Here is a 24,130-nt window from a genome sequence, read left to right on the forward strand (position 1 = left end):
TTTACAACCCTTTTCCCAACATGATGGACTACACGAAAGGTTCCACGATGATGTTAATAGAGGTGAAGCCCCAGGTGACACTGAGGCAGACTATGTTGGGATGAGAAACAAACATGAAAGGTTTTGCCTACTTTCAATATTTCCACTGCTTGCCCACTTTCCCTTTTTTTATTTACAAGAGAAAGCACGCATACACACACACACACACACACACACCAGGAGTCCAAGAAACCTGTCTCTGTGTAAGGCTTCCAGAATATAAAGGCTTCTGAGTTCAGTCTCCTTGAGAGCTGGAAAATAAATCAAGAGATAAACAGAGAAAATTGAACTTAATAAATTACAGGTGAACCCTGACAGAAGGTCAGCTATGTTCACTTAAGAATCCACTGTGTCAAGTCCTGGAGCTACACTGAGTATAATCTAAAGCTAAGCTTCAGTGACATTTAAACATCCTCAACCTTCCCATAAAGCACTTGATCAGATTTGTCTATTAATTCTCGACATCATTCTGTGGTTAAATCAGGGAGGACTAAACCAACCCTCTCCGTGGCTGTGATCATTGACCTTTTCTCTAAGAACCAAGTAGGAAGCACAGTTTATTCTTTGGGAAGTCATTTTCCCCATGATGAGCATGAAGAGATACTTAATAAAATTTAGGAATATGTTAAGTAACAGCCCCTAGGAAATATTCTCTGTAGAAGTGCCTAAAAGAGCAGCCAATCACCTGGTCTGGGAGTTCCCACCCCGACTTTGCCTGACCCTTGATTACCTGAAAGTATCTAGTATTTTGGAAAGCTCAGGAGATTACTCAAGCAACCTTTTGTTCTCAAAGCATCACCCTCCAAGGTTTCTGAAGCAACTTACAACCACGCAAACCCCTTCTCTAAGGCAGCAGTTTATTGCAGCTCCTAGAGGCCGAAGGCTTACCTCAGCACAGCGCTTGCATGCGGACTTGCTGACAATGACTACAGGGTGGCTATCTATATAGGCCCTGAGCCGGGCTCTGGGGTCCAAGAGGCTTGTGCTGGTGGACCCTGAGGGTCTGCTCACACCAATGGCTGGGGTTTCTGGCAAAGGCTGACAAGGGAAATGGTCCTTAGCTAGAAGAAATGGAAGCAAAGATGGTAATTATCAGAAAGGAAAACATGATGATGCATTTCCTAATATTAGTTTACTCGACAAGCCTCACAATTTTAGCTCCAACCACCAAAATAAGGAGTCTGAGGAAGGACTCTAAGGTGGATTACACATTAAACTCTGTCATCTGACCGGAGACTCCTGGCAACTCACTGGATATTTCCAATTTGTTTTTGTTACATTCGAGATTAGTTGGGGGCTGATTAAAAAAAAAAAAAAAAAAGTAAGAGACTGAAACTTCCTGAGGCAGCAAACTAAGTGACAGGTCTGGACATTGAGGGCCACATATAGCCTCACCCCCACCCTGCCCATGTTATAAATGCAGAGGGGCCAAAGTTCAGAGACTACATCCCCTTCTCACACAACCCTGCTCGGAGCACTGGAATGGGCAACTCAAATCAAGGCTCATTCCTTTCCCTCTAGCTAACTTCTGGACAAGCAGAAACAGGATCTTCAGGCCACAGGCACAGCAAGATTTTTAAAAAATGACTTCAGATTCTGTTTTCCTCCCCAGGATTCTGTGGCAGCCCAAACTGGCACCTTAGCACACATGACCCAACTCAGTGGTATGTTACTCCACATGACACCACTATCATCTCAGGCATCATAGCCAGACAAAAAACATGGAGAGATTGCTACCTCTGGCTTGTAAATATTTTAAACTAGCTATCTTCTCCAGGGCCACAAGCAAGGCAAGCTTGATCCTACCCTTATTACCTACTCCACAAGTTATTTCCTCTCATTTTTGCTTGTCTAAGAACTACCTATTCTTCTTCAACTTCCTCATCATCTTCATAGTTGATATTAATGTTTACCCAGAACTAGACAGGGAGTATCCGATATTTGCATGCATCATCTCATTTAATCTTTACAAGGATATCATAATGTAAACACCATCATCCCCATTTATGCAAATAAGGAAACAGATTCAGAGAGGTTAAGCAACTTCCCCACAGTAAGTGACAGAATTGAGATTCAAAGTACATCTTAATTCTCTGGAACCCATACTTCAAAAAACCCAGCTTTATTGCTATATAACTTATATACCATAGAATTCACCAATGGAAAGTATATAATTCAATGGTTTTTTTTTTTTAGTTCAAGTTGGGCAACTATCATCACGATCAAATTTAGAACATTTTCATCACCTCAAAAAAGAAGCCCTGTAGCCATTAGAAGCTGCTCTCCATTTCCCCCACCCAGCCCTTCTCCTTATTCCCCTCGGCAACAACTACTCTATGGAATTATATAATATGTAGTCTTTTGTAATTTATTGTTATATTTTTTAAGGTTCATCTATGCTGTAGCATGTGTAAGTGCTTTCTTTTTTATTGTCAAATAATATTCCATTGTAGGAATATACATTTTTAAATCTATTCATCAGTTGATGGGCATTTAGGTTGTGTCCACTTTTTGGCTGTTATGGACAGAGCTGCTATGACCATTTGTGCACAGGTTTTGAATACCTGTCTTCAGTTTTTTTTTTTTTTTTGAGTAAATGCCTAGGAGTATGAATCTTAGGAGGAATCATCAAACTGTTCTCCAAAGCAGTAACACCATTTTACATTCCCATCAGTGATGGATGAGGGCCCCAATTTCTCCACAACCTTGCTAATACTTACTATTTACTTTTTGATTTGAGCCATCCTAGTGGATGTGGAGTGGTGTCTCATTGTAGTTTCATGTGTATTTCTCTGAGGGCTAATAATGCTGAGCAACTTTTCATGTGCTTATTGATTATATATCTATATCTATAGAAGATATAGATATATTTCTTCTTTGGAGAAATGTCTGTTCAGATCCTTTTCCCGCTTTCTAATTGGGCTATTTGTCTTTTTATTGCTAAATTGTAAAAGTTTTTTTTTTTTTTTTTTAAGTAGACTCCACACCCAATGTAGGGCTTGAACTCATGACCCTGAAATCAAGAGTCACCTGCTATACTGTTGAGGCAGCCAAACACCCCTAAGTTACAAGAGTTCCTCATATAGTCTGGATATAAATCCCTTATCTATATGACCTGTGAAATTTTTCTCCTATTCTATAGGGTTTTTTTCCCCCTTTAATTGATGATGTCCTGTGAAGCCCGGACATTTTTAACTCAGTAAATCTAACTTATCTATTTTGTTTTCTCGTGCTTTTGATGCTGTATCTAAGAAATTGTTGTTTAATCAAAAATCACAAAGATTCACTCCTATAATTTTCTTCCAGGAGTTTATAGTTTTATCTCTTACATTTAGTTCTATGATCCATTTTGAGTTAATCTTTGTGTAGGGTATAAGGAAGGGGTCCAACTTCATTCTTTTGCATGTAGATATCCAGTTGTCCCAGCACCATTTGTTAGAAACATTGTTCTTTCCCCATTGAAATGTCTTAGGAACTCTGTCAAAAATAAATTGACCATGAATATAAGAGTAGAACCCTTGCCTTTAACTTGTGTGCCATACTGACACAGCACTCAGACCAATATTTGCACAAAGTATTAACAAAATCTGCTAATCCCAAGAATGTTAACGATGGTTATCTCTACTAAGCTTGACTTTTTTTTTTTTTTTTAGATTTTATTTATTTATGAGAGAGAGAGAGAGAAAGAGAGACAGGCAGAGGGAGAAGCAGGCTCCAGGGAGCCGATGTGGGACTCGATCTCGTCCAGGATCACGCCCTGGACTGAAGGTGACGCTAAACAACTAAGCCACAGGGGCTGCCCCCTAAGCTTGACTTTCATTTTTCATCATATCATCTTTTGTATTATGTGTTTTTAAACCATAAGTATTATTTTTATAAAAAGTTTTTTAAATGCTAGTTAATTCTTTCAAACCAGCTCTGCAAGAAATGTTAAGGGGACTCTTAAAATTCCCCTTTAAGAAGAAGTCCAATGGAACAATCCACAAAAACAGGGACTGAATAGGTATCATGATGACACTAAACTCATATCTTTCAATAGTAATTCTGAACGTGAATGGGCTTAACAACCCCATCAAAAGGCGCAGGTTTTCAGACTGGATAAAAAAGCAGGACCCATCTATTTGCTGTCTACAAGAGACTCATTTTAGACATAAGGACACCCACAGCCTGAAAATAAAAGGTTGGAGAACCATTTACCATTCAAATCACCCTCAAAAGAAAGCAGGGGTAGCCATCCTTATATTAGATAAACTAAAGTTTATCCCGAAGACTGTAGTGACAGATGAAGAGGGACACTATATCATACTTAAAGGATCTATCCAACAAGAGGACTTAACAATCATCAATATATATGCCCTGAATGTGGGAGCTGCCAAATATATCAGTCAATTAATAACCAGAGTTAAGACATACTTAGACAATAATACACTTATACTTGGTGATTTCAATGTAGCGCTTTCTATACTTGATAGGTATTCTAAGCACAACATCTCCAAAGAAACAAGAGCTTTAAATGATACATGGGACCAGATGGATTTCACAGATATCTACAGAACTTTACATCCAAATGCAACTGAATACACATTCTTTTCAAGTGCACATGGAACTTTCTCCAGAATAGAACACATACTGGGTCACAAACCAGGTCTTAACCGATACCAAAAGATTGGGATCACCCCCTGTATATTCTCAGACCACAGTGCCCTGAAATTAGAGCTAAATCACAAGAAGTTTGGAAGGATTTCAAACATGTGGAGGTTAAGGACCATCCTGCTAAAAGATGAAAGGGTCAACCAGGAAATTAAGGAAGAATTAAAAAGATTCATGGAAACTAATGAGAATGAAGATACAACCGTTCAAAATGTTTGGGATGCAGCAAAAGCAGTCCTGAGGGGGAAATACATCGCAATACAAGCATCCATCCAAAAATTGGAAAGAACTCAAATACCAAAGCTAACCTTGCACCTAAAGGAGCTGGAGAAAAAAACAGCAAATAGATCCTACACCCAGGAGAAGAGAGTTAATAAAGATTAGAGCAGAACTCAATGAAATAGAGACCAGAAGAACTGTGGAACAGATCAACAAAACCAGGAGTTGGTTCTTTGAAAGAATTAATAAGATAGATAAACCATTAGCCAGCCTTATTAAAAAGAAGAGAGGACTCAAATTAATAAAATCATGAATGAGAAAGGAGAGATCACCACCAACACCAAGGAAATACTAACAATTTTAAAAACATATTATGAACAGCTATATGCCAATAAATCAGGCAATCTAGAAGAAATGGAAGCATTTCTGGAAAATCACAAACTACCAAACTGGAACAGGAAGAAATAGAAAACCTGAACAGGCCAATAAGCATGGAGGGAATTGAAGCAGTCATCAAAAACCTCCCAAGACACAAAAGTCCAGAGCCAGATGGCTTCCCAGGGGAATTCTATCAAACGCTTAAAGAAGAAACCATACCTATTCTACTAAAGCTGTTCGGAAAGATAGAAAGAGATAGAATACTTCCAAACTCATTCTATGAGGCCAGCATCACCTTAATTCCAAACCAGACAAAGACCCCACCAAAAAGGAGAATTCTAGACCACTATCTCTGATGAACATGGATGCAAAAATTCTCAACAAGACACTAGCCAATAGGATACAACAATACATTAGGAAGATTATTCACCATGACCAAGTGGGATTTATCCCCAGGATGCAAGGCTGGTTTAACACTCATAAAGCAATTAATGTGATTGATCATTATCAGCAAGAGAAAAAACAAGAACCGTATGATCCTCTCAATAGATGCAGAGAAAGCATTTGACAAAATACAGCATCCATTCCTGATCAAAATTCTTCAGAGTATAGGGATAGAGGGAACATTCCTCAGCATCTTAAAAGCCATCTACGAAAAGCCCACAGCAAATATTGTCCTCAGTGGGGAAACACTGGCAGCCTTTCCCCTAAGATCAGGAACACGACAGGGATGTCCACTCTCACCACTGCTATTCAACATAGTACTAGAAGTCCTAGCCTCAGCAATCAGACAACAAAAAGACATTAAAGGCATTCAAATTGGCAAAGAAGAAGTCAAACTCTCCCTCTTCACAGATGACATGATACTCCACATAGAAAACCCAAAAGACTCCACCCCAAGATTGCTAGAACTCATACAGCAATTCAGCAGTGTGGCAGGATACAAAATCAATGCCCAGAAGTCAGTGGCATTTCTATACACTAACAATGAGACTGAAGAAAGAGAAATTCAGGAGTCAATCCCATTTACAATGGCACCCAAAAGCATAAGATACCTAGGAATCAACCTAACCAAAGAGGTAAAGGATCTATACCCTAAAAACTACAGAACACTTCTGAAAGAAATTGAGGAAGACACAAAGAGATGGAAAAATATTCCATGCTCACAGATTGGAAGAATTAATATTGTGAAAATGTCAATGCTACCCAGGGCAATTTACACATTTAATGCAATCCCTATCAAAATACCATGGACTTTCTTTATAGAGTTAGAACAAATTATCTTAAGATTTGTATGGAATCAGAAAAGACCCCGAATAGCCAGGGGAATTTTAAAAAAGAAAACCATAGCTGGGGGCATCACAATGCCAGATTTCAGGTTGTACTACAAAGCTGTGGTCATCAAGACCGTGTGGTATTGGCACAAAAACAGACACATAGATCAATGGAACAGAATAAGAATCCAGAAGTGGACCCTGAACTTTATGGTCAACTAATATTCGATAAAGGAGGAAAGACTATCCATTAGAAGAAAGACAGTCTCTTCAATAAATGGTGTTGGGAAAATTGGACATCCACATGCAGAAGAATGAAACTAGACCACTCTCTTGCACCATACACAAAGATAAACTCAAAATGGATGAAAGATCTAAATGTGAGACAAGATTCCATCAAAATCCTAGAAGAGAACACAGGCAACACCCTTTTTGAACTTGGCCACAGCAACTTCTTGCAAGATACATCCACGATGGCAAAAGAAACAAAAGCACAAATGAACTATTGGGACTTCATCAAGATAAAAAGCTTTGCACAGCAAATGAAACAGTCAACAAAACTAAAAGACAACCTACAGAATGGGAGAAGATATTTGCAAATGACGTATCAGATAAAGGGCTAGTTTCCAAGATCTATAAAGAACTTATTAAACTCAACAGCAGGCAGCCCCGGTGGCGCAGCGGTTTAGCACGGCCTGCAGCCCAGGGCATGATCCTGGAATCCAGGGATTGAGTCCCATGTCAGGCTCTCTGCATGGGGCCTGCTTCTCCATCTGCCCGTGTCTCTGCCTCTCTCTCTCTCTCTCTCTCTCTCTCTCTCTCTCTGCTTCTCTATGAATAAATAAATAAAATCTTAAGAAAAAAATAAACTCAACAGCAAAGAAAGAATCCAAGCATGAAATGGGCAAAAGACATGAACAGAAATCTCCCAGAGGAAGACACAGACATGGCCAACAAGCACATGAGAAAATGCTCTGCATCACTTGCCATCAGGGAAATACAAATCAAAACCACAATGAGATACCACCTCATACCAGTGAGAATGGGGAAAATTAACAAGGCAGGAAACAACAAATGTTGGAGAGGACGTGGAGAAAAGGGAACCCTCTTGCACTGTTGGTGGGAATGTGAAATGGTGCAGCCACTCTGGAAAACTGTGTGGAGGTTCCTCAAAGAGTTAAAAATAGACCTGCCCTACGACCCAGCAATTGCACTGCTGGGGATTTACCCCAAAAATACAGATGCAGTGAAACGCCAGGACACCTGCACCCCGATGTTTCTAGCAGCAATGTCCACAATAGCCAAACTGTGGAAGGAGCCTCAGTGTCCATCGAAAGAAGAATGGATAAAGGAGATGTGGTCTATGTATACAATGGAATATTACTCAGCCATTAGAAACGACAAATACCCACCATTTGCTTCAACGTGGATGGAACTGGAGGGTATTATGCTGAGTGAAATAAGTCAATCGGAGAAGGACAAACATTATATGGTCTCATTCATTTGGGGAATATAAAAAATAGTGAAAGGGAATTAAGGGGAAAGGAGAGAAAATGAGTGGGAAATATCAGAGAGGGGACAGAACATGAGAGACTCCTAACTCTGGGAAACGAACAAGGGGTGGTGGAAAGGGAGGTGGGGGGGTTGGGGGTGACTGTGTGACGGGCACTGAGGGGGGCACTTGATGGGATGACTACTGGGTGTTATGCTATACGTTGGCAAATTGAACTCCAATAAAAAATTAATTAATTAAAAAAAAACAAATTGGCTGAAGCAGTGAAGGAGATTATTGGTTTGTGTAAAGAAAGCCATAAAGAAAAACCAAAATCTAGGCCAATTAATTATAGGGTCCCAAAAGCGCAATGGGGCTTGGTATTTGCTGCAGAATATTCCAGACCAGACCTGACCTTTCTTATCTGCTGTCCATAAGCTTCACCAATGCCTTCCAGACTCACCAATGACACTTCAAAATTTTTTAATTAAACCCTGGTTTTCATATTCTCTTTTTCCATGTTGCTTATTTGAGAAGGGCAGCACCGAAATGAGGATTCTTAGTGGTAAAATCTCATGGAAAGAGAATCAGAATGTCAACGTGGGAAAAACAGTGGGGGTCAGTATTTATTCTACTGATGAGGAAACTGATCTCCAGACAGCTAATTAATTGGTGTCAGAGTTAGGGCTGTCACACAAAGCCTCTTGATTCCATTATGCCTTCCTGACTCCTCTGACTTCATGGGATGACTGACTCTAAAGGAAGGTGACAATTCCTTACATAACATCTATGATAAGGTCACCACCCACCTATAAAGCTCAGATATTTGCCAATACATGAAACACAGAAATCAAGGCCATCGCAGGGGAAGGGGTACCTTCTATAATCAAAAAGAGCTGTAATTGGGGCACCTGGGTGGCTCAGATGGTTAAGTGTCTGCCTTTGGTTCAGATCATGATCTCAGGGTCCTGGGATCGAGCCCCATCTGTGTTGGGCTCCCTGCTCAGCAGGAATCTTCTTCTTCCTCTCCCTGCCTCCTCATGCTCTCTCTCTCTCTGTCTGACTCAAATGAATAAACAAAATCTTTAAAAAAATAAGAGAGCTGCAATCTTACTGTGGAGAGACTGTTCACCCCAAATAAACATAAAATAAACAAATGAATAGCTAGATAAGAGCCCAATTAATCAAAATCATTAGAATTTTTCCTTAAACTCTACCTCTAACAAAAAAGGCAAATTTTATTTTTAAATGTTCTCATTTTGAAATAAAATATGAAGCAGCATTCAAAGAAATAAGTAAATGTGGCAAGAACAGCATAGAACCATGTATAACACATGAATTTCTTTATTTTGTCCCAACTCTTCTTAGATCAGTTCCCAATATTTGGATCAATGAAATACCTACTGTCCACTTGTAAAAAACTCAAAACAAAAGTTAATAATTAAAGTGCCCCATACTTAACATTCACAAAAATTATGTACATCAATGAAAGAGATTGGATAATCTAGAGACAAATATAGAATAATTTATGATAAAAAGACATCACAAAGCAATAAAGAAAAAGTGTATTTTCCCCCTGGGTACTTTTATTTTTTAAATTTAAATTCAATTAATTAACATATGATGTATTATTGGTTACAGAGGTAGAGGTCAGTGATTCATCAGTCTTACATGATACCCAGTGCTCATTATATCAGGTGCATCTCAATGCCGAAGGTATGTTAAACTACTGTGACAGATACAGGGAAGGCATGAAACGTGTCCTGAAGACTTTTGGGCCCATTCCAGACTTTTCCAGGGCTACCACTGAAAAAGTTAACCAGGCCATGTGTGTGAATGTTCCCGATGACCCAGAGCACTTAGGCGCCAGAAGGCAGTGGAGGGACGAGTGTCTCCTGAGACTGGCCAAGTTGAAGAGGCAGATGCAGTCCCAGTAAAGCTTCCTGCTGAGCTCCCATCACTCGTTATTGGGAGTCCTCATTGGGAGAATCACAAGCACTTAATTGAACCTGGAGGCCAGGTGGTCTTCATGCAGATTCAATGGCAGGGCCACAGCGGTGGGGCTGAGGGGTCCTCTGATCACTCCCTGGCCTTGGGTGTCACAGCTGCACTGGATTCTGAGGGCTGTTGACTCCCTGCAACTTGGGCAAGCAAGAGAACAAATCATCTGAAGATTTTCACCTTTTATTTTTAGTGATTCCATACAGCGGCATTTTATAGCCAATGATTATGGTTTCAAGTTTATTTTAATCTGTAGCAAAGTTTTGTAATGATTTTCTAATCTCTGAGTACTCTGTGGCCCTGCATTATGAGGCACCTACCTTCATTTTGCTAATGCTTATTCTGAATAAAAGTTTTTCCTTGCAAAAAAAAAAAAAAAAAAAAAAAAAAAAACTTTTTTTTTTTTTTTTTTTTTTTTTTTGCTTTTCTATACTATATTTCGGTTTTTTGAACAGCGAAACCAGCGTTTGCGAGGGAACCCTAACTTTACGCCAGGTGAGGACAGGGCAGCAGTGACAAGAACGGGGGTGGGGGGTGGATGGGGGGATGGGGTGCTGATGGAAGCTGGAGGAGGAGGTGAGAAGCCTTTGGGTGAGCTCTCCTAAGGAGAACTCTGGGTTAGCTTTTTTAAAAACAAAATTCTGTGATTGTGCTAAGAGGAAATTCAGTACGCCAGTGGAATCTAAATTCTGCTCTGGGACTTGCAGTGAATGCATTCTGGGCAGTGGGAATGCTCCTTTCTGAAGAGGCAGGGACAAGACAGGAAATGGTGACCGGAAATGGTGACTAAGGGGTGTCAGAGGGAGAGGGCCTTGTCTTAGCTTTATATTTATAAAGCTTTATATTTATTAATATAAATTTAATTTATATTAAATTTCAAAGTTTAACATATAGCAAAATTTTGCTTCACAAATTCTTTTTTAGAATGACAGGAAATATATACAACTTAGAATCCATATTCAGACAAATGCCCTTTTCCCTTCCTCAAAATAAAAGCTTTAAAAAGTGCAGTATAAAAGTTTTAGATATGAAGGCACTGCATAACTGCATCATATGGCTAATGTCTTGCTTAGCAGCAAGAGTAATGAGAATATTCTACACTTAATTTAATGAAGCATAAGAAACTTTGAGGAAGGACCTAGCTCTTATCAAAGAAAAAGATCCCTTTGGCCCAGTTAATGGATTCCTTTCCAAGACTGCTTTTAAGAAACTTACCTGGAAAGGCTATCTAAAATATGCTGACCACAAACATGCCTAATCTTATGCTACATGAGTGTCAAGGGATATGGAGAAGAGTACCACATGTGTGAAAATATATATATTTCCAAAATAGTGACTTATCTATTATGATAAAGCTAATAACACCTTCCCAAATCCACTGGTTTTTAGAAATGCTGCCAACAATAGATGATGTCTTGCTTTTTTTTTTTTTTTTTCATTCAGCCCACAAACATTTATTAAGCTTTGAGCACCAAAGCAGACATTCACCAGTTTAGGACGACTTTGTCATGGACTAGCTGGCCATGAGGCTCAGTAGCGTCTGGAGGCAGGAGAGCCAAGTAGACAGGGGTCTCGGCTCCCTCCTCCACAGTCCTGGGGCCGTAAGGCCCACCCATGTCCGTCTTCACCCACCCTGGGCAGCATGCATTCAGCAGAATCCGGTCAACTTTCCTCTTCTCATCCAGACGCCAGGCCAGGATTCTTGATAAGACCGTGACCCCCAGCTTAGACACCCCATACGCGGAGTTGGGCCAGCCTTCCCTCTCATGCACTTCATTGCTTGTATCCTCCACAAACTTCTTCATGAGGTCCACCAGGTCCTCCTCTGTGAGCGTCTCGCATTGGAACTTCTTCTGTAGATCTGCGCTGCAATTTTCAAGAGCCTTTGAACCCTCTAAACTACTGAGATTCACCACCCTGCCGTGAGGTTTTATTATTGGCAGCAATTCGTTGCAGACATTTCTTGTGGCAAAAAAGTTTGTCTTCAGCGTTATCTCAGCTTGGATGTCAAAGGGCGTCGGATCATCAGCTTCCAAAAAGAGAAGGAAACAAAGTCACGCATTTCCCCTCTGAAATGTATATGACAAAGTGGATCTTATCTCTAATGAAAGTTTAAAAAAAACAAGCTAACTTTAAAACGATTTTTTAAACCACTGGGTCGGTTTTTTTTTTTTTTTTTTTTTTTTTTGGGGGGGGCTTGTGTTTTATTCTTGGCCTATCAGCTTCCCCCAGGTAGGAGGGACGGCGTGGGGGGAAGGGAAGAGGAGCTAGGAGGGGGCGGACTGTAGCTGCCCTTTGTACACATATTCCAGTGCGGTGGCAATGGTGCGCATGTCCAGCTCGATGCTCCGAGCCCAGTTCTCCACATCCCCGATTTCCTTGAGTGCCTGATTGAAGTTCTCCACCATCCCGATCCACTGGCCTGTCTGCTTGGCAAACTGGGCGGCCTGGACCTGTAGGGTCTTCACCTCATGGTCCAGCTTTCTCTGGTTCATGTAGGCCTGGGCCACACTCAGCACTCTTCTGGGTCCCTCACGGTCAAGAGACAATAGTCTTTGCTCCTTCCCAGGTCTTCCGCTGTTACTGGCATTTTTTTTTTTTTTTTTTTTTTTCACTGGGGGAAGTTTATTGGGAAACCTCGAGGGGCGAGCACAGGATGGGCAGGCCAGGGTGGGGTGAGGAGCAAGTGCGGGCTCTAGGAGGCAGAGTCAGAGGCCTCTGAGCTGTCCTTGACGTCGGTGCTCTCTGTGGTCTCGCTGACCTCGCTGAGATCCTTGCTGTCGCCCCCGCTATCGTCAGCAGCCAGGCCTCTCTCGTCACGACAGGCGTCTCCAGAGCTCGGAAGCGAGCTGCCCCTGCCCTCCACCTTGTTCTCGATGGCGCCCAGCACCACGTGTCTGCCTTTGTCCTTCAGCTCCAGATGCCTTCGCAGCTCGTCAGCCATCTGGGTGAGGTCCCGCTTCATCGCGTACGCGTCTTCCCCATCGGCGTAGTACTTGGGCTCCACTTCGCTGATCTGAAAGTTGAGGGTGTTGGAATAGAGGTGCAGGGCGGCCCGGTTACTCTTCCTGACATGCAGGGAGACGTATTTGGCATTGAAGTTCTCGATCATGGCTCGGGAGGCCTGGTCCATCAGCTTCTGAGCCAGGCCAAGGCGCCGGTGGGAACGTTTCACAGCCAGGGAGGTGATATGTCCATGGGGCACGTCATCCGGGTCCTCTTCCATTTTGGCCAGCACGTACTTAATGTCCATCACCCAGTTACCCCATTTCCCTGCTCCAGCAACCCTCAGTTTGTTTCCTATGATTAAGAATCTCTTATGGTTTGTCTCCCTCTCTGATTTCATCTTATTTCATTTTTCTTCTCTTCCCCTATAATCCTGTTTTGTTTCTTAAATTCCACACGAGTGAGGTCATATGATAATTGTCTTTCTCTGACTTATTATGCTTAGCATAATACCCTCTACTTCCATCGATGTCGTTGCAAATACCAAGATTTCCTTTTTTGATGTCTGAGTAGTATTCTATTGTGTGTATATACACATACCACATCTTCTTTATCCAGTCATCTGTCAATGGACATCTGGGCTCGGCTCTTTCCATAGTTTGACTACTGTGGACATTGCTACTACAAACATTGAGGTGAGGTGTCCCATCATTTCACTACATTTGTATCTTTGGGGTAAATCCCTAGTAGTGTAATTGCTGGGTCGTAGGGTAGCTCTATTTTCGACTTTTTGAGGAACCTCCCACTGTTTTCCAGGGTGGCCATACCAGCTTGCATTTCCACCAACAGTGTAAGAGGATTCCCCTTTCTCTGCATCCTTGCTAACATCTGTTATTTCCTGACTTGTCTATTTTAGCCATTCTGAATGGTGTGAGGTGGTATCTCATTGTGGTTTTGATTTGTATTTCCCTGATGTCAAGTGACATTGAGCATTTTTTCATGTGTCTGTTGGCCATTTGTATGTCCTCTTTGGAGAAATGTCTGTTCATGTCTTCTGCCCATTTCTTGACAGGATTATTTGTTCTTTGGGTGTTGAGTTTGATTAGTTCTTTATAGATTTTGGATACTAGCTAGCCCTTTATCTGATAAGACATTTACAAATATCTTCTCCCATTCTATCAGTTGTCTTTTGGTTTTACTGTTTCTTTTGCTGTGCAAAAGCTTTTAATCTTGCTGATGTGACAATAGTTCTTTTTTGCCTTTCTTTCCCTTGTGCCTTTGGAGATGTGTCTAGCCAGAAGTTGCTGTGTCTGAGATCATAGAGGTTGCTATCTGCATTCTCCTCTAGGATTTTGATGGATCCCTGTCTCACATTTAGATCTTTCATCCATTTCAAGTCTATTTTTGTGTATGGCATAAGGGATTGGTCCAGTTTCATTCTTCTGTACTTGACCGTCCAATTTTCCCAATACCATTTGTTGAAGAGACTATCTTTTTTTCCATCAAATATACTGTCCTGCTTTGTCAAAGATTAGTTGACCATAGAGTTGAGGGTCCATTTCTGGGTTCCCTCTTCTGTTCCAATGATCTGTGTCTGTTTGTGCTACAGTATCATACTATCTTGATGATCACAGCTTTGTAATACAGCTTGAAGTCTGGGATTGTGATGCCATCAGTTTGGTTTTCAACATTCCTTTGGCTATTTAGGGTCCTTCCTGGTTCTTTTTTTGTTTTAATTTATTTATTTATGATAGTCACAGAGAGAGAGAGAGAGAGAGAGGCAGAGACACAGGCAGAGGGAGAAGCAGGCTCCATGCACCGGGAGCCCGATGTGGGATTCGATCCCGGGTCTCCAGGATCGCGCCCTGGGCCAAAGGCAGGTGCCAAACCGCTGCGCCACCCAGGGATCCCTCCTTCCTGGTTCTATACAAATTTTAAGATTATTTGTTCCGGCTCTATGAAAAAAGTTGATGGTATTTTGATAGGAATTTCACTGAATGCATAGATTGCTCTAGGTAACATAGACATTTTAACAATATTTGTTCTTCCAATCCATGAGCATGGAATGTTTTTCCATTTCTTTGTGTCTTCCTTGATTTCTTTCATGAGTATCCTATAATTTTCTGAATACAGATCTTTTGCCTCTTTGGTTAGGTTTATTCCTAGATATCTTATAGGTTTTGGTGCAATTGTAAATGGGATCAACTCCTTTATTTTTCTTTCTTCTGTTTCATTGTTAGTGTATAGAAATGCCACTGATTTCTGTGCATTGATTTTGTATCCTGCCACTTTGCTGAATTCCTGTATGAGTTCTAGCAATTTTGGGGGTGGAGTATTTTGGGTTTTTCACATACAGTATTATGTCATCTGCAAAGAGTGAGAGTTTGACTTCTGTGCCAATCTGGATGCTTTTCATTTCATTTTGTTGTCTGAGAAAAAAAAAATTTTTTTAATAGTATGGTTATGGTACACCTTGGTGGCTCAGTCAGTTAACTAATTTTGGCTCAGGTCATGATCTCATGGTCATGAGGTCAAGCCCTATGTTGAGCTTTGCACTGGATGTGAAGCCTACTTGGGATTTTCTCTCTTCCTCTCCCCCAGCGCCCCTCCCTCTCTAAACAAATGTTTAAAAATTTAAAAAAATTAAAATAATATCATAATTATGGCTCCATAATTTGGAAAAAAGTTTTTTCACTTATCTCTTACTATATAACAAAAAGAACTCAAGCAAATTGGTGAATAAACAGCAGGATCACAAATGATAAAGTGAATAAAGAACAAGAACAACTAATTCATTAGAAAATAAAGAACAAACCTAGAATAAAATGTCTATTTCACTTTTCTTTCAAAATCAGAATTGAAGATTAAAGCAATGAAGTATGGTTTCATATTTATATACACATATATATGTAAAAGATTTTATTGATTTATTCATGAGATACAGAGAGAGGCAGAGACACAGGCAGAGGGAGAACCAGGCCCCCTGTGGGGAGCCTGATGTGGGACTTGATCCCAGGACTCTGGGATCACGCCCTGAGCTGAAGGCAGATGCTCAACCATTGAGCCACCCAGGTGTCCCCATTTTTTATGTATTAAAAATGGAAACTCCCAGTGCTGGTAAATGTACACTAATGGGAGTCCATGAACATAAGGGAGTATCTAGTATAAGCTGTTACTATTCTTTTGGAAAACCATTTGATAGTGTGGATCAAAAACCATTGAAATAGCCATCCTTTTCTTTTCCTTTTTTTTTTTTTTAAGATTTTATTTATTTATTCATGAGAGACACACAGAGAGAGGCAGAGACACAAGCCAGAGGGAGGAGAAGCAGGCTGCATGCAGGGAGTCTGATGTGGGACTTGATCCCAGGACCCCAGGATCATGACCTGAGCTGAAGGCAGACGCTCAACCACTGAGCCACACAGTCACCCAACAGCCATCCTTTTCAACCAAGGATTCTTATAGGAATTTATCTTAAGAACAACAACAAAAAATTAAACTAATGAAAACATTATATTCATAAATGACCCTCACTTTCTAGTCTTCTCATAGGAAAAGCTTTTAGTAATTTTTATTTATATAATTAGCATCATCTGGTTAATGGGAAAATTTCCAAATCTCTTTTCAATATGAGTTCTATAGCCTTAGGAATAATTATGTTAACTTCCTGTGAAATCCAAGGGAGCAAAACAGACCACTGACCTATCAACATTTTCCACTCCCTACCTCCTGAACATGTGTATCACCTTTCTAAGGACAGGGACAAAATCATATCTTGTTTCAGGCACCTTTCTCTCTCCAAAGGCTAAATTGCAAACAGCTTCTATTCCTCCTCTCCAGCCTCCTTCACACCTTTCTATTCCCATCCTCAATCCATTATTTTTATCTATATGTTACCAACACAGCATCATTGGTTATAGTAAAAAAAAACCTGGAAAACAACATATGTCCAACATTAGGAGAATGGCTAAATTATAGTACCTCTCTTTTTCTTCAATAATTTTAATGGTTCTATACTTATGCAAGATTCAAAACAATATGGAAATGGCTTAACGTATTGTTAATTGCAAAGAAACAGAATACCAAATCCTATGTACCATAGTTTTAGAATTACATGAAACTTTGCATATAGGAATCCTAAAAAGGGATATGCAATATGGTTATAGAAGTTATATTGGCAAGATAGAATTATGCATGACTTTTCCTTTTTTGTATTTCTCAAACTTAAAAAAGATTTTTTTTTGCAAGACACAATAATTGGCCACAATTTGCAATATATGATCCTTAATTAGAGGCTCTAACTCACAACCCCAAGATCAAGAATTGCATGCACCATGGACTGAGCCAGCCAGGTGCCCCACAACTGAGTAAATTTTAATATGAACTTACATAGGATGATACTATTGTGTTAGGTCCACTGACTTTATACGGAAGAGTACTTGTTCTTAGGAGACACATGCTGAAATACTTAAGGCTAAAAGTTGTGATGTCTGTAATTTATTTCAAATGGTTCAAGATAAAAGAGTAGAGGGGGATTGATTGGGAGAAAAAAGAGGATGTAAGGAAGGAAAATAAAACAAATGTAGCAAAATGTGAATCTTAAGAAGAGAATTTGGGTATCCATTATACTAGTCTTTCAACCTTTCTGTTGACTGGGGAAATTGCTAGAATTATTGGGATAATAGCCTTCAAAGCTTTTCTACAAAGCCCATAATACTACATTCCTCTTCAGAGTTGCGGGAAAAGTCTGGCTCATTCGTCTTCATTCCATTACCTTCAGTCATGTCTCTGCAGATGGCTGGTTTGAGTTTGAAAAACTCCGGAAGTTGTAAGTCAGCCCACCTGGGTACATCAATTTGTAGCTAATAAGGAATCCCTGGGACTTATTTCTTGATTTCCTTTGTTTAGGCAACATAAACATCTCTTAGACCAGTGGCCCTCAAAATGTGATAGGCATACCTCTGGAATCCCTGAGGTCAAAACTGTTTTCATAATAATAAGATGCATTTACCTTTTTCACTCTTGGCATTCTTAATAATGTCGAAGAGTAAAAGAGTATTAAGACCAAAAGTTTGACAAGCTTTTGACAAAAGTCTGACAACGACCAATCTTGATGTTTTGAAAGATTTGAAAGAAAGAAAACATGAAAGGTAGAAATTCCATAGGAGCTAATTTTATCTAGGCCTGAAAAAAAAATTTTTTTTAAGATTTATTTATTTATTTATGATAGACATAGAGAGAGGCAGAGACACAGGAGGAGGGAGAAGCAGGCTCCATGCCGGGAGCCCGACACGGGACTCAATCCCGGGACTCTAGGATCGCGTCCTGGGTCAAAAGCAGGTGCTAAACTGCTGAGCCACCCAGGAATCCCATGAAAAAAAAAATTCTTAAAGCTAAATAAAGCGAACACAACTTGGCTTCTCTCCCCAAAGCCCCCAACACTAATTAGAATGGGGCAGTCCTTCAGTCTAGGCTCCTCTTAAAAAACAAAAAAATTGCTTTTGTCACTGTTGTTAGTTCTAATTCCATGCCACTTAAAACAAAATGGAGGAGGAGATGGTGGAGGAGGAGGGGAGGAAAGTAAAGGAGGAGAACAAGAGGAAGAAGAGGAAGGAGGAGGTAAAGTGACTTTACCAACTGTAGAACAAACAGATTCAATGTTCCCCTCCTTCCTTGATCCTTACACGTTGCATGAGGCTCTCAAGGCCTGCATGTCTATGCTGTAGTCACCAGGACAAAAAAAAACAGCAGCAGATTATTGGAGTTGACAGTAGACTTCTGAGAGCAGGGGGTCAAGGCTGTCAAGAGATGAGAGGAGTAGCTTGAAAATTTCAGAGCAGGGGAGTCAAGGGGGGAAAGCAAAGCAGAGCCCAGCAAAAGGAAGCAAAATGGCAGAGATAAATACAAACTAAAACTGCCACTTGTTAGAACTTGAATTTCTGCCATTAATAAGCCACATGATCACTTCAAATGTGATAATAAAAATTTTATAGCACTCCACTCTGCCCGCTGTCATCACTTCCTGGTTCATAGGTTTGTCACATTCATGTGTTTACTCTGTTGCCTATGGTTAAAAGCACCTAGACTATAAGACATCAGAAGAAATCAAGGATTTCCACAAATCCTATAGCTCTAAAACTTTTTATTTGGCTCAAGGATTTTGCAAACATGCCACTGCTCTCAGATTTCTTTTAATAAATTAATATTTGTAATGGTATTTTTTTCAACCCGGAATATTATTACACTTGGGTCTAACAAGACTCCATGAAATAACAAGATATTCCATAAAAATCCTAAGAGTGGGGAAGCTATCATGGGGAAGTATGACATGATCTATATGGTGAGAAGACAAGATAATTATGCATGCTTTTTAAAGGCTGCAGGGTATGAGACATGCTAGAAAAATAAAACATAAGAACATAAGAAGGAAGACTAAAGACTCCTTAATGTGACATGATGATGACTTCTCTAACACTGAATAAATGCATCTTAGTCTTTAGTACTATTTATTTGCCAAATTAAAACAAAACACGTAGGATGTTTTTTTAAGCCTCAAAGGGATTTTTAATTCTTACAAAGAACTTACCATGTTAAGTACTTAGTATGTTTCAGAAGAGCTGCTACAAACAGGCCTACAACGTCCTGATTATAGCTCTTCTTTATCTCAGAGGAGTCTCATTAAAGGGTTAAAATTAAACCTGGGTTATGCTGAAGGTCCGACCTCTTAGGGATTTCCCACTTGCCTCACCCCACAGTTGTATACTACTATTATGATGATATGCCATGTCCAGGATTAGATAGCTATATGAGACTGAGAAGATACATTTGAAAGGAAATAGCCCTTCCCCAAAGGACTGGATTATGGAATGATCTATGATGGAAGAAAATATGCCAGAAGCTCAAATGAGTTGTCACTAGAAACTGACTCTTCTTGTGGGGGTGGGCAGGGGTGGGCAGAAGGTTATTCTTATTTACTGGATCACTCAGCCCAAAGATTATCAGGTCAGGGTTAGGGTCTACTACTGAATGATCAAATGGAAGAAGAAGAAAATCCAACTTCCTTTCACCTCGCTGTTAAATTTTATATTGATGCTATTTTTTTTTAAAGATTTATTTATTTATTTTAATTTTTATTTATTTATGATAGTCACAGAATGAGAGAGAGAGGCAGAGACACAGGCAGAGGGAGAAGCAGGCTCCATGCACCGGGAGCCCGATGTGGGATTCGATCCCGGGTCTCCAGGATCGCGCCCTGGGCCAAAGGCAGGTGCTAAACCGCTGCGCCACCCAGGGATCCCCTATATTGATGCTATTAATAAAAACATCATTTTAAAGGAAATACTATAGAAGTTTTTTAAAATGGGAAGTGTGAAAACAAAAGATATTACATGAAAGAATAAAATCTTTTTATTTTCTATTGGTGTTCAATTTGCTAACATATAGAATAACAGTGTTCATCCCATCAAGTGCCCCCCTCAGTGCCCATCACCCAGTCACCCCCACCCCCCGCCCACCTCCCTTTCTACCACCCCTTGTTCGTTTCCCAGAGTTAAGAGTCTCTCATGTTCTGTCTCCCATGAAAGAATAAAATTGAGAAGCTTTCCTTAGTATGTCCTTTAAAAATGACTTTCAATGACTTGAGAGATAGATCTGGCTTAATAATGCCTTCTGGACTTCAATTTTTTCATCTGTGATATGAGTTGGTCTAGATATTTCTGCAAATGTGCCCTTTGTGAACATAAAGCATATACATGGCAGAAAATGTAGATGCTATCTTTGTATAACATACTTACTATTAAACCTGAATAATAGTCATTAAACTACAAAAAGAATCTGTGGAAAATGACACAACTGATTCCTCACACACGTACGTATGCACACACACACACACACACTCCTACTACATACCACTTAAGAGCTAGCTAAAAAGATCTCACCTATACTACACCATTAATTCTCATAATTTCAATAAACATGCTTCAAACATTTATACAGAAAATATTCTGCATTTTTCATATTCTTTATGTGACCTAATGAGTGTTAAGAATAGCCAATGAGGGGTGCTTGCGTGGCTTCGTTGGTTAACTATCTGCCTTCGGCTCAGGTCATGATCCCAGGGTGTTTATCCTGGAGATACAAGACTGGTCCAATATTCAGACTCAATCAATATAATCTACCATAGGGATCCCTGGGTGGCTCAGCGGTTTAGCACTGGCCTTTGGCCCAGGGTGTGATACTGGAGTCCTGGGATCCCACGTCAGGCTCCTGGCATGTAGCCTGCTTCTCCCTCTGTCTGTGTCTCTGCCTCTCTCTCTCTCTTTATGTCTATCATGAATAAATAAATAAAATCTTTAAAATAGGGAATCCCTGGGTGGCGCAGTGGTTTGGCGCCTGCCTTTGGCCCAGGGCGCGATCCTTGAGACCGGAGATCGAATCCCACGTCGGACTCCTGGTGCATGGAGCCTGCTTCTCCCTTTGCCTATGTCTCTGCCTCTCTCTCTCTCTCTCTGTGACTATCATAGATAAATAAAATTTAAAAAAAAATCTTTAAAATATATATATATAATCTACCATATTAATGGTCTAAAGGAAAAACCCGTATCAGTTATATGCCAATGTACTAGATACCCTGTAACTACCCAAACTGACTCAAGAAGAAATGCAAATCTAAATAGACCTATAACTAGTGGATAATTGAATCACCAAGAAAACTTCCCACAAAGAAAAGCCCAGACTCAGATGTCTTCATTAGTGAACTCTAAGAAACATCCAAAGCAGAAGTAACACCAATTCTTCACAAACTATTCCAAAAAACAGAAAAGGAAAGAACATTTCCCAACTCATTTTATGATTACTACTATTACCTTGAAAACTAGACAAGAACATTACATGAAAAGAAAAACACAGAACAATATTCCCGATAGACACAAAAATCCTCCACAAAATATTAGCAAACCAAATCCAGCAACATAATCGAAATAATTATGTATCAATCATCAAGTGGAATTTATCCCAGGATTAACTTTGCATAGGTTGATTTAACATATGAAAAAATCAATTGAGGAACGCCTGGGTGGCTCAGTGGTTGAGCATCTGCCTTCTGCTCAGGGCGTGATCCCAGGGTCCGAGGATCAGGTCCCACATCCGGCTCCCCATAGGGAGTCTGCTTCTCCCTCTGCTTGTGTCTCTGCCTCTCTCTCTGTGTCTTTCATGAATAAACAAATAAAATCTTTTAAAAAATTAATTGATGTAATCTTTTTTAAACAGAATAAAAAACAAGGGACCCCTGGGGGCTCAGTGGTTGAGCATCCGCCTTTAGTTCAGGGCATGATCCTAGAGTCCTGGGATCGAGTCCCACATTGGGCTTCCTGCATGGAGCCTGCTTCTCCCTCTGTCTGTGTCTCTGCCTCTCCGTGTTTCTCATGAATAAATAAAATATTTTTTAAAGAGAATAAAAAATAAAAAAAACTACATGATCATCTCAATAGGTGCAGAAAAAACATTTGACAAAATAACCAACTTTCATGATAAAAAAATACTCAACAAACCAGGAATAGAAACTCTCAATTTGATAAAGGCCATCTGCAAAAAACAAAGGCTAACATCATGCTTAATGGTGAAAGAATGCTTTCCCTCTAAGATCAGGAACAAGATAAAGATGTCTGGTCTTACCATTTCCATTCAACACTGTATTGACAGTTATTGCCAGGGCAATTAGGCAAAGAAATAAAAGGTATCCAAGTTGAAAAGTATGAATAAAACTACTTGTATTCACAGATAACACGATCTTCTCTGTAGAAAATCCTCAGGAAAACACACATACACACACCTGTTAGAATGAATAAGCAAGTTCAGCAAGGTTGTAAGATATGAGATTATATTCCTATATATGAATCTGAAAATGAAATTAGGCAAGCATTTTCCCCCCATTTACAATAACCTCAAAAAGAATAAAATACTTGGGAAAAAGTTTAACAAGAGTGCAATGATTCAATTTCTATGAAATGTCTAGAATAGGCAAATCTATAGAGATAGATAGATTGATGGCTGACAGGGCTGGCAGGGGTGGGGTTGGGTGGGTGGAGGCTAGTATTTATGGATACAATGTTTCTTTTAGGGGTAGTGAAAATTACATGGTTGTATCTGAACTATGCATTTTTATTTTATTTATTTATTTTTTAAATTTATTCATGAGAGACAGAGAGAGAGAGGCAGAGACACAGGTAGAGGGAGAAGCAGGCTCCATGCAGGGAGCCCGACACGGGACTCGAGCCTGGGGTCTCCAGGATCACACCCTGGGCCGAAGGCAGCACTAAACCACTGAGCCACCAGGGCTGCCCAACTATGCATTTTTAAATGGTGATTTTTTTTTTATGGTATGTTAGTTATGTCTCAACTTTTAAAAACCCTTATATAAATATTTATAGCAGCTCTATTTATAATCCAAAAAAAGTGGAAATAATCCAAATATTCTTTTTTTTTAATTTTTATTTATTTATGATAGTCACACTGAGAGAGAGAGAGAGAGGCAGAGACATAGGCAGAGGGAGAAGCAGGCTCCATGCACCGGGAGCCTGATGTGGGATTCGATCCCGGGTCTCCAGGATCGCGCCCTGGGCCAAAGGCAGGCGCTAAACTGCTGCGCCACCCAGGTTTCCCTCCAAATATTCTTCAATGAATGAAAGGTAAATAAATTGTGGCACATTCATGCAATGTAATAAATGCAATGAAATGGAATAAACTATAGTTACACACAACAAATTGGATAAATTTCTAAGGCATTATAGTGTGTGGAAAAAAAATCTCAAAAAGTTATATATTGTGTAATTCTATTTATATGACATTCCTGAAAACGCAAAACTATACAGAGAACAGATAGTGGTTCCCAGAAGTTAGAAGTGGGGGTTGGTTGTGTCCACAAAAGGACAGCATAAAAGAGTTTTTTCAAGATTATGGAACTGTTAATATATGCTGATTATGTACACATGTGTTAAAACTATCAATTTTACTTGTATCATAAAAATTAAAAAAATAAAATTTAACAAGGTATCTCAAAAGATACACTCATTTCCTATGCAGTTGTTACAAAATAAAAAAACAAGACTGCAATAGAGATCTTATATGAACAAGA

The 24,130-nt window shown here is 39.9% G+C and overlaps 3 protein-coding genes across 5 annotated transcripts in view; all 3 read right to left on the reverse strand.

Moving 5' to 3' along the window:
* Nucleotides 1–24,130, reverse strand: part of TXNRD1 (thioredoxin reductase 1) — a 121,971-nt gene that overhangs the window by 88,430 nt on the left and 9,411 nt on the right. For all 3 annotated transcript variants that reach the window (XM_041757300.1, XM_041757304.1, XM_041757302.1), the window contains exon 2: nt 928–1,100. In XM_041757300.1, the coding sequence (XP_041613234.1) occupies nt 928–1,100 (173 nt within the window). The remainder of the gene's footprint in view (nt 1–927; nt 1,101–24,130) is intronic.
* LOC121492060 (carbonyl reductase [NADPH] 3-like) lies at nt 11,492–12,194 on the reverse strand. The gene has a single exon (XM_041757307.1). It carries the CDS (start codon nt 11,856–11,858, stop codon nt 11,538–11,540), a length of 321 nt encoding a protein of 106 aa, XP_041613241.1. The 5' UTR covers nt 11,859–12,194; the 3' UTR covers nt 11,492–11,537.
* On the reverse strand, nt 12,665–13,290 carry LOC121492058 (N-alpha-acetyltransferase 10-like). The gene has a single exon (XM_041757306.1). The coding sequence runs from the start codon at nt 13,277–13,279 to the stop codon at nt 12,749–12,751; it is 531 nt and encodes a 176-aa protein (XP_041613240.1). The 5' UTR covers nt 13,280–13,290; the 3' UTR covers nt 12,665–12,748.

This window comes from Vulpes lagopus, chromosome 5 (assembly GCF_018345385.1).
Source record: "Vulpes lagopus strain Blue_001 chromosome 5, ASM1834538v1, whole genome shotgun sequence".
Taxonomy (NCBI): Eukaryota; Metazoa; Chordata; class Mammalia; order Carnivora; family Canidae; genus Vulpes; species Vulpes lagopus.

Bases quoted from the DNA above. Each gene is read 5' to 3' on its own strand.
- LOC121492060 (XM_041757307.1), bottom strand. From the start codon at position 11,858: ATGAAGAAGTTTGTGGAGGATACAAGCAATGAAGTGCATGAGAGGGAA.
- LOC121492058 (XM_041757306.1), bottom strand. From the start codon at position 13,279: ATGGAAGAGGACCCGGATGACGTGCCCCATGGACATATCACCTCCCTG.